Raw genomic sequence first — 13,634 nt, 5'->3', positions numbered from 1 at the left:
ACTGGGCTACCCAGACTGAAATCCCCATTCAGTTGTTAACAGGCTCTCAAGGCTTTGCAGACACCACTATCTAGGATTTAAACTGACCTGAAATAGCTGTGTGTCAATGATAAACTGTCCAATCAGAACACCTACATGGGACAGCTCTGGGGCAGACTCCCTCAGCTCCAGAGGTGGTAAATCATTCCGTGTCACTCTGCCTTTATCTCCTTCCACCATCCCTTCCTTTCCACACCCACAGCTGCACAGTGGCCAGGACCCTCATAAGCTCACAAGCTGATGCTTGTGGAGGCCTCTCTCCCATCTCTTTCACCTCCCCAGGCCTCCTGCACGCACAGCCAGAGGACTCTTCCTAAAATACCACTGCTCTGCCAGCCTCCTCGAATTTCTACCTGCCCTGTCAAAAATTTCACTGGCTCCACACTGTCCCAGATCTAATGCAAACTCCTTAGCTTAGCAACTCAGGCACTCCACAACTCACTCCTGAGACTGAGGCACCCCATGGGCTCGCATCTACTGCTTGTGTGACCACACCCCCTGACCTCTGCTTTTGTGCCAGTCCCCTTGACCATACCCCACCCTGTCCTCTCTGCCTCAGCACACTCTTCCCAGGCTTCATGCCCAGCCCCCAAGCCGACCGCAGGCTGGAGTGGTCTGCAGGGCTGCGTGGAGGAGGGGGAAATGCAAGCCAGGCCTGCAGGGATGGGCAGACCACAGCACCCATGGGTCCCTGGCTAAGTCTTTTCTAGTACTACTTCCTTCCTGCTGCACTTGGCTTTTTGGACGCATCTTGCCTCCCCCTCCCAGATTAGAGGACAGGGATGATGGCTTCTATTTGTGTCCCTTACTCTGTGGTATGCAGAATAAGACATGCAACAACCACAGCTACTGTGTGCCAAGCACTGGAGTAAGTACATTACAAATTTCACCCCTACTCCCCATCTCTATAAAATGTTATCCTCATGCTATGGACCAGGAAAACTGAGACCGAGGGAATTAGCCGCCTCACTGACAGTCACATGCTGAGTGGCAGACAGGACTCAAATCCAGATGTGCCCAATTGCAGAGACCATGTTCTGTGGAGCAGGCAGCCGCCTCTCAGCTCTCACTCAGTGTTTTTGTAGCTGGCGCTAAGTGCCAGGCGGCCAGTGCAAGGTGTGGGGTACTCAGAGGGAACCAAACAGACAAGGTCCCTGCTCTCACAGAGCTCATATGCTCTGTCCCCAGCCCTGTCTCTCTTCTTCCAGGCCTGGAAGAGGGCAGGAACCCTCCAGTCACAGGGGGTTCCAATGGCACAAACAAGGAATTCGGGCCTGACATATAGCATGAGGCTCTGGCAACACATGGTGCCCAGCTCACAGCGAGCTTGTCTTTAATGGAGAAAAGAGCCCCAGGCTCTATTAGGTAAGTTGTGCGTTCAAGGCACAACCCAGAGCCAGACAAACTCCAAAGCAGCCATCGGCAGGCAGTACGGAGTGGAGAAAAATGGTTTGCTCTGGAGTCAGAAAACCCAATTCCTCCACTTAGTAGCTAGACAGGGACTAACCATACACCCCTCTGCACACTTTTGGAAAATGGTGATAATAACAATAGTTAATGTTTACATCACTATGTGCCAGATGCTACTGGATGCACTTGACAGATATTACTTAACCCTCATTACGACCTTATGCAGAGGTACTGTTATCCTAAAGCAGTCTGGCTCCTAACTCTATTTTCTTGTACTATGCTGCCTCCAGCCTAAAGTTGAACCTACCTTGTCAGGCTGTGGTGAGGACCGTTCTAACAGAGTGCATAGCATGTGGCTGGTGCTCCATAACCATTAAGCCTCCCTTTCCTTCCACTGAAACACGAATCTGTGAAAGCCTAGGTCTGGAAATAGCATATGGCTCTAGCTGGTCCCAATATGGGTGATCTTGCAGTTGCATCCCCTGGAATTCCACACCGCACCCTCACTGGTGGATGTGCTGCAAGGGGAAATGGGACAAGATCCTGTATTTACAGGGCCCTCTGCTCACTGTGTTCTGGAAAACACAGTGAGTGGGGTCCAGCACATGACTTGGGCTGACAGGGATCCGAATCCCAGGCCTGCTGCTCACACCGGTCACTCAAGCTCTCAAGCTTCAGGTTCCTTGTGAGTAAAATGGGGGCTGGGCTATAACCTAAGTCATGTTTCTGGGTCACAGCAGATCCTCGGGTACCCAGGTTGGACAGGCTGAACAAAGCTACCCAGGCTGGACTTCCAAGGTACTGTAAGGTTTCATTTTGGGGCCCCAGAAAGCCTTGGCTGTGCAGAGGAGCGGACTGCGTGCACGTGCAATCCAATTCCACCCAATGGCAGACACAAGAGAAGACACACCCCAAAAGGCCTGGAAGTGGAGCCTGGCACAAGCCCCCAGCTTTCTCTGCAGTTTCCTGCCATAGCTCATGCAGATGTGCCTGCAGGTACATTGAATAAGGCTCTTTCCCCCTTAAGCTTTAGGTAACGGTGACATCCCCACCCCTCAACAATGTGAGCCATGAGGGCAGAGATCCTTGTCTTGCATCCTCAGCACATAAGCACCACAGAGTAGGCACTTAATACACAAAAAGCTGAATTAACATTATCCTGTAGCTGCAGGTACCCCACAACGTGTCTCAGTATTTGCCTAACAGTAAGCATTTCCCAGCCTGGAGGGAGGGCAGGCTTCTAACGGGCGAGGCACCTGCCCTGCCACCATTTCCCTGTGGTCAGTCATATGTCCTGTTCCCCACCTCATGGAATGTAAAAGTATAGAACATCTGAGTTATAAATAGGAGTATCTGCTTTCAAAGACACGGCTTATCATTTCCTTAATCTCAAGCCACTGATCACTGCCTACTTTTTATAAGCATGCCACCAAAAAGAGGCCAGGTGGGCTTAAATGAACAGGGCTGTATAGACAGACAAGAGGGATGTGAGTTGAACAATGTATCTTATCCACATCAAGAGACATTAATGTCAACTATGTTGTTTCACCTTGTAACAATACCAAGTTCCCATCAGCTCCTGCCAGGCAAAACCATCTGTGAGCTGGAGCAGCAATTCCTGAGGGGGCCTCCCTAGTCCCCGTTCCTGCTAAAGCCTCACCATCATCATAACTAAGAATAATTCCCAAGTCAGAAACTGAAGCTGTGTAAGGAACGGTGCTCTGAAATTGTACAGCACTCAAACAGTGGTAAGATTATTACCCGCTAAGGGAATGCAAATAAATTCCATTTGCCTATGCATTTTAACTGGGAAGGAGAAACTCATGCCAACAAAAATCATGGAATTCATTCCAAAGTCAAATGCATTTTAGATTCTCAAGTCACTATTTCCCTCAATGGATAACAGAGATCTAGCTGTATTCTCTACCATCAAATCTACTGAAAATGAAAAACATGGTGATCTGAATTCATTTACCTACAATGCAACCTCACACCACCACTTCTGTCCTACGCCAACCATCTACACCGGCTTAATGGTCAGAGTATTCAAATAGGGGATAAACCTAACAATAAGCAGTCAGAAATTACAAGGCTAAGGGATACTAAGAACAAGTGACTGAGAGAATGAATATGAAATCCAAGCAGGTAAGTTCATGGACACAGACACATGCCAAGAGAACATTCCAAGTGGTTTCTTCCAACGCCAGGTGCTGTTCTAGGCCCCACGGATACAGCTGCGGAAAACACAAGACACAAATCTCTGCCCTCCAAGAGCTCATTCTGGCCCATGCTAAATATGCCTGTACCACCATACAGCTATTTCACTATAAACATGATTTCCTATACAAAGGATCTAAAATACAATACATGGGCAATAAATACTGCTCCTCCCCCCTTGCCATGTTTGAATATCCCATTTTATGTTTTTCAAACGGTATCATTAAACCTTCTGACATACAAGCAGCTTGGTACAATGGGAAGAACAGTTTAGAGCCTGCCAGATGGGCTTCCACTGACCAACAGTGGTTCCTCCACTGGCTGAGCAACACCCTGAATAAGTCACTCCACCTCCTGAGCCTCAGCTGCCTCATCTATAAAACGGGGACAGCCCCAGAAGGGCTTCGTGTGGATGAAACCAGCTTGTACAGGTGAAGCACACCACAGTGACTGGCAGACAGTTCCTCCACCCTTTCCAGCCTTTTCAGATGAGAGCTGAGTACAAGACTCCTGAGAAGCTTCAGGTGTCATGTGCTCCTCCTGGGGGACTGAGGCACTTTCCCATCACCTGGCGAGAATCGCTGCTTCCTGCCTTATACTTTGTCCTGAGTGTACACTCAGGAAACTTCAGCCCACTTTCAAAGTCCTCACCCACCACTGCCCTGGAGAAGTCATTCTCCATCAAGGCCTGGGGCCGGGCCCACCTCCCCAAACAAGGAGTTTTCAGCCAAAGTTACTGGACAAATCCGAAGGCCTTAAAAGTGGCATTGCCCATGTTTTTAATCAGCATACAGGAAGGCATCAAAAGAAAGCTTAACCCATCTCAACTACTCACCCTCGTTCAGCAGCAACATCCCTTGACTAAACAAGGAACCATGGTCCTCAAAACACTTTGAGGCCCAAAGTCCACATACAAACATGCTCCAAAAATCCCTTGATCCTGTCAGGAAGAAGTTCTCTGGCCCTTCCAACCTAAGTGCTGGGCCTGTCCTGTGGAAGGGTCAAGTGGCAGGAGGGCAGGTCTATCTGTGGGGGCCTATGTGAAACCCCAGGTTCCTCAAAAGTCTGGATAGCATCTGCCTTCTTTACCAAAACAAACACCACGAGCGGAGCCAGCACTCTCCCTAGGCGTTCTGCTCACCTGATCCGAGGGACTTCCATAATCAGCAGTTCCAACCCTTACAAGCTGACAGTTCAGAGGGAAGGGGAGGCTGCGCCTGCTTGGGTGCATCGTGTCCAGGCCATATGCTGGATCCAGGGCCTGGTGGCCCCCCAAGGCCACGGCCTCACAAGGGCGATTGTGCGTTCATCCTTGTCCTGTGGGCCACCCATCCTCGCCCCTCGGCTCCCACTCAGGCCCGGGCGCCGCGGACCCCGGCCTGCCCTGCAGAATGCTTCGCACGCACAGCACCCACGGCGGCGGCCTCGAGAAGGGCCCGCAGAGCAGCGCGCTGCCTTCTGGGCACACCGATGCCCGCCCTTCCCTCGCTGGCTCCTAGGCGGCCTCCCTAGAAGCGGCAACTGAGAAGGCACAGCACCGGGACCACCCTATCCCTGATGGAGAGCTCCCCTCGCTCCCCAAAGGCTGCAAAGAAGGCTCGCCCCAGGTACAGGGAAGGGGACCCTGGGTCGTGCACCAGGCAGGGGGCAGGACCCTGATGAGAGGGTCAGGGCGGGGACCGAGCGGGGCTGACGCAGGTTACGCTAGGAGTGGTGAAAAGTCCAGGGAAGGGGATCATGGTGGGGAGGAGGCAGTGAGGTCCAGACGGGGGCCATGGGCGGAGAAGAGGAGGTCCAGATTTAAGTTCACAGAGAGAAGAGGAGATTCAGGCTGAGGCCACGGAGAAGAGGGGAAGCAAACCTAGGCCGCTGCAGAAGGGGCTGACCGGGGTCCAGCCTGAGGCCATGGAGAAGGCAAGGGAGGGAGGGACAGAGGGAGGCAGCGGCCTAGCCTGGGCCATGGCAGGGAGAAACGACGGCCTAGCCTGGGCCGGAGAGACGGGGGAAAGCAGACCCAGCCCTAGACCGGGGGAGGAAGGGGGCCCACGCCAGGGTCACCGAGGGGGTGCCTGGCTGGGGCCACGGTTCGGGAGGGAGGGTCTAGCCTGGACTATGGGAGAGACCAGCCTGAACACAGAGGTGGTGAGTGGGACTCCAGCTTGCGCCAAGGGCGGGGGCTGGGAGCGGGGGCAGGGTCACTGCCACCCAAGTCGTCCGCGCCGGCGGCACCCTCCTGGGCGGGGAGGGACCGGGTCCACCCAGGGTCCGGGACCCCGCCCCTCCCCCACCCCGGGAAGCCACCCGTCCCAGGCCAGGGATGGGCAGGGGGAGGGGGACGCGAGCTCCGGAGGGGCCCCCGGGCCGGGGAGGGGGCCGTGCGGCCTTTACCATGGTGGCGGCGGCGGCGGCGGTCCCGGTCCCGGCGTCAGTGGCTCTCCCCCCCGCAGCAGGGCCCGGCGCTTCCACTTCCCCGGGTGCCCAGGAGTGAACATCCGGGTCAGCACCCCCCTCCCCCCGCGCCGGGCCGCCGCCACCTTCCTTCCCCGCCCCGGCCCGGCCCGGGCCCGCCCCCCACGCCGCCAGCTCGCGGCCAATGAGCGCGCGGGGCTGCGGCGATCGCCAAGTATGGAGAGCGGCGCGAGAGGCGGGCGCCGACGGGGTGCGGGGGCGGGGCCTGCGAGGCGGGGCGGGGCGCGGCGCTGCGCGGCGCGGCTGCCGGGGGTCCCCGGCACGGGTTGCGGGCCGGGGCGGAAAGGTCTCCTGGCTGTCTGAGGTCCAGTCCCCGACTCTGGGCCTGCAGCAGCGAGTGGCGGCGAGGGAACCGCACCCCACAGTCCCCGCGGGCGGGGATGCGGAAGGCACCGCGGCTGGGAGGGGACCGGCCCTCCGCGCCCCACCCCGTGCACGCGCTCATTCCTGCGGCGCACCCGGAACTGCCGCCGAGCGCGGACCGGCCCGGCCCGGCCCGGCCCAGCCCAACCCAGCCCAACCCAGCACTGGGGGAGCGCGCCGGGAGCGGGGCAGGAGCCCATCGCTGCCGCTCGCTACGGCAGGATCTGGAGCGCCGCGCTGCACCTGAGCCCGGGCACGAATTGAGGAGCCTCGGGCTGACGCCATTTATTCAGCACCTACTATGTACCAGGCCTTGTTTAGGCACCGGAAGATAACAGATAAGACATAAAGATCCCTGCCGGTATAGCTGCAGACAGAATAGCTGTGAGGATGACACAGGTAGAGATTAGAAAATTAAGTTCAACAGGTCGGCCGCGGTGGCTCACGCCTGTAATCCCAGCACTTTGGAAGGCCGAGGCGGGCCAAGGTCAAGAGATCGAGACCATCCTGGCCAACATGGTGAAACCCCGTTTCTACTAAAAATACAAAAATTAGCTGGGCGTGGTGGTTCGCTCCTATAGTCCCAGCTACTCGGGAGGCTGAGGCAGGAGAATCGTTTGAACCCGGGGGGCAGAGGTTGCTGTGAGCCAAGATCGCGCCACTGCACCCCAGCCTGGCGACAGAGCAAGACTGTCTCAAAAAAAAAAAAAAAAAAAAAAAAAAAGAAAGAAAATTAAGTTCAACAAATGCTAGCTGTTATGAGTACTGTTGGATGTGCTACAGAGAACCATTCCATTAGCCCAGAAGGGCTTCCTCGCTCCACAAAGTGACTCAAGTTTCTCTCTCCCAATCTCTCTCTCTCTCTCTCTCTCAATCAAATATTTGTTAAGCTTAGTCTAGGTAGCAGGAGAGACCTGGATTGCTAACAATATCTGCCTCCGTGGCCTGTTTGCTTTGGTTAAATCAAATTAGGCGATCTGTGAGGGGATGGTAAACAGCACAGATGACAGGAATTGTTTCCCTGAGCCAGGCCCTGTCCTCAGGGAGCTTATAGACAAGTCGAAGCTTTCACAGGTAGCCACTGGCAGAAAAAGCATACGGGTAAGTCTCGCAAGAATGGTATTGGATGAGTATTACAGAAATTCAAGGAAGAGAATGGCACACGCAGTAGATATTTATTGAGCATCTGCTATGTGCCAAGCACTGTGCTAGGCTCTGGAAATAGAGCAATGAGCAAAATAACCCCCATGGTTGTGGAGCTTGAGTGTTGTCAGGGAGACAGTCGGCCACCAGGCAAATACAGTGTCCAAGGCCAGGCATAGTGGCTCACGCCTGTAATCTCAGCACTTTGGGAGGCCGAGGTGGGCAATCGCTTGAAGTCAGGAGTTCCAGATCAGCCTGGCTAACATGGCGAAACCCCGTCTCTACTAAAAATACACAAAGTTAGCCGAGGCCGGGCGCAGTGGCTCACGCCTGTAATCCTAGCACTTTGGGAGGCCGAGGTGGGCGCATCACGGGGTCAGGAGATCGAGACCATCTTGGATAACACGGTTATCTCTACTAAAAATAAAAAAATTAGCTGGGCGCGATGACGGGCGCCTGTAGTCCCAGCTACTCGGGAGGCTGAGGCAGGAGAATGGCGTGAACCCGGGAGGCGGAGCTTGCAGTGAGCTGAGATCGCGCCACTGCACTCCAGCCTGGGCGACAGAGAGAGACTTCGTCTCAAAAATAAAATAGTAATAATAATAATACAGTGTCGGGTAGTGATTAGAGATAATGAGAAAAATTCAAGCAAACAGGTAGGCAGGCAAGGCCTAACTTAGCAATATTTGATCATATAGCTGAAGGGAAGGAGGGAGCAAGCCGTGTGGATAGCAGAGGCACAAGGAGCAGCAAGGGTAAAAACCCTGAAGGTGACAGTGCTGGATCAGCACTGGTGTGTTTTCAAGGGCCAGACAGGAGGCCAGTGTGGCTAGCCTAGGTCGAGCAGGAGCTGAAGGGCAGAGCAATGACAAGATTTGACCTAGGCTTTAAAAGGATCATGAGGCTGCTGTGTTCTGAATGGACTGTAGGGGGACTAGGGCCTTAGAAAGCCATTTCTATATTGAGGACATTTATTTATTTAAAAAGCACTGATATGGCACATCCTATGTGATGAACACTGTTAAGCACCTTACAGATAATAAGCCATTTAATCCTCATGACAGAAGCCTGAAAAGGTAAGGAGCGCCCAAGGTCACACAGCAGAGAGATGAAGCTGGCTTAGACCAGGGTAGTAGCATTGGAGATGGCAAGAAGTAGATAGTATTCTAGGTATTTCCTGATGTATTGGTGGTAGGCATGAGAAGAAAGGAATCAAGGATGATGCTAAGATTTTATTTTCCCATATTTAAAGACTTTGTCTTTTGTTTTTTTTTGTTTTGAGACAGTGTCTCAGTTCTGTTGCCCAGACTGGAGTGCAGTGGCGCAATCATAGCTCACTGCAGCCTCAACACCCCCGGACTCAAGTGATCCTCCCACCTCAGCCCCTCCCCGCCCCCGCCCTGAGTAGCTGGGACTACAGGCGTGCATCACCGTGCCAGGCTAATTTTTTTGTAGAGACTGAGTCGCACTGTATTACCCAGGCTGGTCTCAAACTCCTGGGCTTAAGCAATCCTCCCACCTCAGCCTCCTAAAGTGCTGGGATTACAGGCATGAGCCACTGCACCCGGCCAAGACTTTGTTTTTTAGAGCAGTTTTAGTTTCACAAGAAAATTGAGAGGAAGGTACAGAGATAATCCATATATACCCCCCTGCCCCACATATGCAGAGCCTCCCTGAATTGTCCCCATTCCCCACTAGTGTGGTACATCTGTTGCAAATAACCTGCATTCATACATCGTGATCACCCAATAGTTTACATTAGGGTTCACTTATACAATCTATGGGCTTGGAGAAGTGGATAATTACATCTAGCCACCGTTAGAACCATCATACGGAATATTTTCACTGCCCTAAAAATCCCCCGTGTTCCACCTCTTCATCCCCTTTCCCCCAGCTCCCGGCAACCACTGATCTTTTTACTCCATAGTTTTGCCTAATGCTAAGGTTTTTGGCTTAACACTGGAAGGATTTACCATTTATTGATCTGGGGAAGACTGTAGGAGGAGCAGGGTTTTTCTGAGGAGAGGGTTGTGGATAAGAGGGAGCAAGTTATGTTTGAGATGCCTATTGGAGATTTTTTTGTTTTTGTTTTTGAGATGGAGTCTCACTCTGTCGCCCAGGCTGGAGTGCAGTGGTGCGATCTCGGCTCACTGCAGCCTCCGTCTCCTGGATTCAAGCAATTCTCCCACCTCAGCCTCCCAAGGAGCTGGGACTGCAGGCGTGCGCCACCACGCCTGGCTGATTTTTGAATTTTTAGCAGAGACAGGGTTTCACCATGTTGGCCAGGCTGGTCTTGAACTCCTGACCTCAAATGATCTGCCCGCCTTGGCCTCCCAAAGTTCTAGGATTACAGATGTGAGCCACTGCGCCCAGCCTCCTACTGGAGATTTTTTATTTTTTGTTTATTTTTTTTGAGACGGAGTCTGGCTCTGTCGCCCAGGCTGGAGTGCAGTGGCACAATCTCGGCTCACTGCAAGCTCCGCCTCCCGGGTTCACGCCATTCTCCTGCCTCAGCCTCCCGAGTAGCTGGGACTACAGGTGCCCGCCACTACACCTGGCTAATTTTTTTTTTTGTATTTTTAGTAGAGACGGGGTTTCACCGTGTTAGCCAAGATGGTCTTGATCTCCTGACCTCATGATCTGCCCACCTCGGCCTCCCAAAGTGCTGGGATTACAGGCGTGAGCCACTGCGCCAGGCCCCTCCTACTAGAGATTTAAATGGAGATGTCAGGTGGGCGTGGTGGCTCACACCTGTAATTCTAGCACTTTGGGGAGACAAGTGGATCACCTGAGGTCAGGAGTTCAAAACCAGCCTGGCCAACATGGTGAAACCCTGTCTCTACTAAAAATATCAAAATTAGGTGGGCATGTTGGCACATGCCTATAATCCCAGCTACTCAGGAGGCTGAGCCAGGAGAATCACTTGAACCTAGAGGTGGAGGATGCAGTGAGCAGAGATTGCACCACTGCACTCCAGGCTGGGTAACAGAGTGATACTCCATCTCAAAAAATAAAAATAAAAATAAATAAATGGAGATATCAAATAAGTAATTATATATGGAAGTCTGGAGTTGGGGGAAGAAGTTAGAGCTGTGATAAACTTATGAGAACTGTCAGCTAGTAAATGGCATGTAAAGATATTTGAAAGCACAGACATCTTGGTTAACTCACTTCGTGGGTGAATGTAGAGAGAAGAGGTCATGAAGATAAAGAGGAACCAGCAGGAAGACTGAGAAGGAATGACCCGTGAGGCAGGAACAAGACCAAGAAAAGGTGGTGTCCTTCTTGGATACCAAGGGTTGGAGGCCAAGCATAAGGAAAGTTCATTCACTGGACAGGTCACTCCACAGATTGGCTGCCCATTGCTCAGATCCTGCCCCTAGATCCAACAGCTATTGCTATGAGCATGGAGACACATGGCATTAAACATGGTCATCTACAAGGGGTTGTGAATTGGTAGGCAGGCACTATAAATTTTGTTTATTTTAAAATTTTCTGGCCAAGCATGGTAGCTCACGCCTATAATCCCAGCACTTTGGAAGCCTAGGTGGGAGTATTGCTTAAACCCAGGAGTTCGAGACCAGCCTAGGTGACAAAGTGAGACCCCGTCTCTATAAAAAAGTGGAATAATTAGGCATGGTGGCACATGCCACTGGTCCCAGCTACACAGGAGGCTGAGGCAGGAAGATTCCTTCAGCCCAGGAGATTAAGGCTGCAGTGAGCCATGATTGCGCCACTGCATTCCAACCTGCACAACAGAGTGAGACCCTCATATCCAAATAAATAAATAAATAAATAAATAAATAAATAAATAAATAACTTTATAATTTAAATAGGGACGGGATCTCACCATGTTGGTCAGGCTGATCTTGAACTCCTGGGCCCAAGTGATTCTCCTGCCTTGGCCTCCCAAAGTGTTGGGATATCAGGTGTGAGCCACAACATCCAGGCCATAAATATCTTCAGCAATGTTTCTCCTCTCATCCTCTTTTAAAGACCCTAACCCCCTTGAAGTTCATACTGTGATATTTTTCCACCTGCCACACCCTTTTTTTTTTTTTTTTTTAGCTTTCATGAACTTACCTCCATCTCCCCTTCTACACTTTCTTTAGGACTTCAGCATCCATAAGCATAATCCACCAGAAATCTCACTGACTTCTCCCTGATTTCTTCCCTACCAATCAGTTTCCTTTGCCTCTCTCTAGGTCCCACTCCTGTGGTCTTACCCTGGCCTGTTCTCGCCTTTAACTGCACTATCTCAGAAATCACAATCACACTGGCCAGGCATGGTGGCTCATACCTGTATTCCTAACACTTTGGGAGGCTAAGCCCAGGATTTTGAGACCAGCATGGGCAACATGGCAAGACCCCATTTCTATAAAGATTTTTTTTTTTAATTAGCCAGGCATGGTGTCATGTACCTGTGGTCCCAGCTACTTGGAAGGCTGAGGTGGGAGAACCTTTCGAGCCCAGGAGGTTGAGGCTGCAGTAAGCTGTGTTTGCGCCACTGCACTCCAGCCTGGGCAACAGAGTGAGACCCAGTCTCCAAAAAAGAAAAGAAATCACAGTCACAAAGATCTCAAATCTGAGTCTAACCCGCTTACCATAGTATCACCACAAAAGCATTTCCTCAACCTCATTATTTCTTCAACCTCATCAAGACCTGCAAACCTTTGTCCCTGCCAGATTTTCACAATTACCTTCCCCTTCATGCTCACATCCCACCTGACCCAGCTTAGTAATGAGTATGATACTAACTCCCTTACAAAAGCCCAGAACCCTTTTACCTCCACCTTTTTTCATCAGAACATCTGAACATTGGCTGGGCAAGGTGGCTCGTGTCTGTAATCCCAGCACTTTGGGAGGCTGAGATGGGCAGATCACTTGAGGCCAAGAGTTTGAGACCAGCCTGGCCAATATGGGGAAACACTATCTTTACTAAACATACAAAATCATCCAGGCATGGTGGTGGGCGCCTGTAATCTCAGCTACTCAGGAAGCTGAGACAGGAGAATCGCTTGAACCCAGGAGGCAGAGGTTGCAGTGAGCCAATATCACGCCACTGCACTCCAGCCGGGGTGACAGAGTGAAACTCCGTCTCAAAAAACAAAACAACAACAACAACAAAACCATCTGAACATTGCTGGAAAGTTGAAAGTGATTGCTCTTCCTTTAAGGTGAGGTCCACAAATTTCAAACGAGCCCTCAAGCCTGCCTAGCAATTCTACTGTATTACCCCGCTGTAGCCCACTGCTCACACTCAAATGATGATTTTTCATCCTTTTTCCTCCTCAAGCTTCCTTTGTCCCCTTTGCATCCTTCTCTCTAAGCAGATGGCCTTGCCTCACACTTCACAGAAATAATGGAACCAGACAGGAGCTTATCATCTACCAACATCTCTGCACCTTCCCCGCAATCTTTGACTCCCCAGATTTTACAATAAATGAAGCGTTTTTGTTCCTATCAGAGTCACCCCTCCACTTGTTCTCTGGATCCTTCCTTCCTTAGTCACCAGTTTCTCCCTTAGTACTGGATCATTCCTATCTGCTTCAGAAAACATGCTCTAATAGCTCCTATCATAAAAAAAAAAGTTTTAAGAACCACCACTCAAAACTCCTGGATCCTGCGTCTCCCTGTAGCCACTTCCCCCATTTTTCTGCTGTCATTCACACCAAAACCTTGTAAATTCTTTGCAGTTGTTGATTCCACACCTGCTCCATTTTCTCCTCCAGTCAGTCTGATCAGGCCTCTGCCCCCACCTGCCCAGGAAGAGACATTGCTCTCCTCAAGCTGACCTGGGAACTCGATGTTGCAGAAGCCAGTGCTCACTTTGGGGCCTCATCTTACTCCTGGCTTCTCCTCCTTCATGTACCTCTCTTGGCTTGCCTGAGATCAGTAAGGCTACCACATCCCAGCACATAGTATGGCACATAGTAGGGGCCCATAAGCATTTCCTGATTGGAGGCAAGGTGGAAAGGAAGCCTTCTCCTGGT

General features: G+C 51.7%; 1 protein-coding gene across 5 annotated transcripts in view; it reads right to left on the bottom strand.

Moving 5' to 3' along the window:
• The window catches only part of CAPZB (capping actin protein of muscle Z-line subunit beta), a 146,761-nt gene extending 140,556 nt beyond the window's left edge, over window positions 1-6,205 (bottom strand). Inside the window, exon 1 of one of the 5 annotated variants that reach the window (XR_010148013.1) lies at window positions 6,055-6,176. Coding sequence is in view for 4 of the 5 variants with exons in the window: in XM_009449700.4 (XP_009447975.1) it covers window positions 4,808-4,897 (90 nt within the window). In the remaining variant the exon portion in view is untranslated. Of the gene's footprint in view, window positions 1-4,807; window positions 5,958-6,054 lie in introns of those variants that run through there. The other 4 variants (XM_003307839.6, XM_003949308.5, XM_009449700.4 and 1 more) reach the window with 4 other exon arrangements.
• Between the last annotated feature and the right edge of the window lie 7,429 nt (window positions 6,206-13,634).

The sequence above is a fragment of the Pan troglodytes genome, chromosome 1, assembly GCF_028858775.2.
Source record: "Pan troglodytes isolate AG18354 chromosome 1, NHGRI_mPanTro3-v2.0_pri, whole genome shotgun sequence".
NCBI lineage: Eukaryota > Metazoa > Chordata > Mammalia > Primates > Hominidae > Pan > Pan troglodytes.
This window is presented reverse-complemented; position numbering and strand designations above follow the sequence as displayed.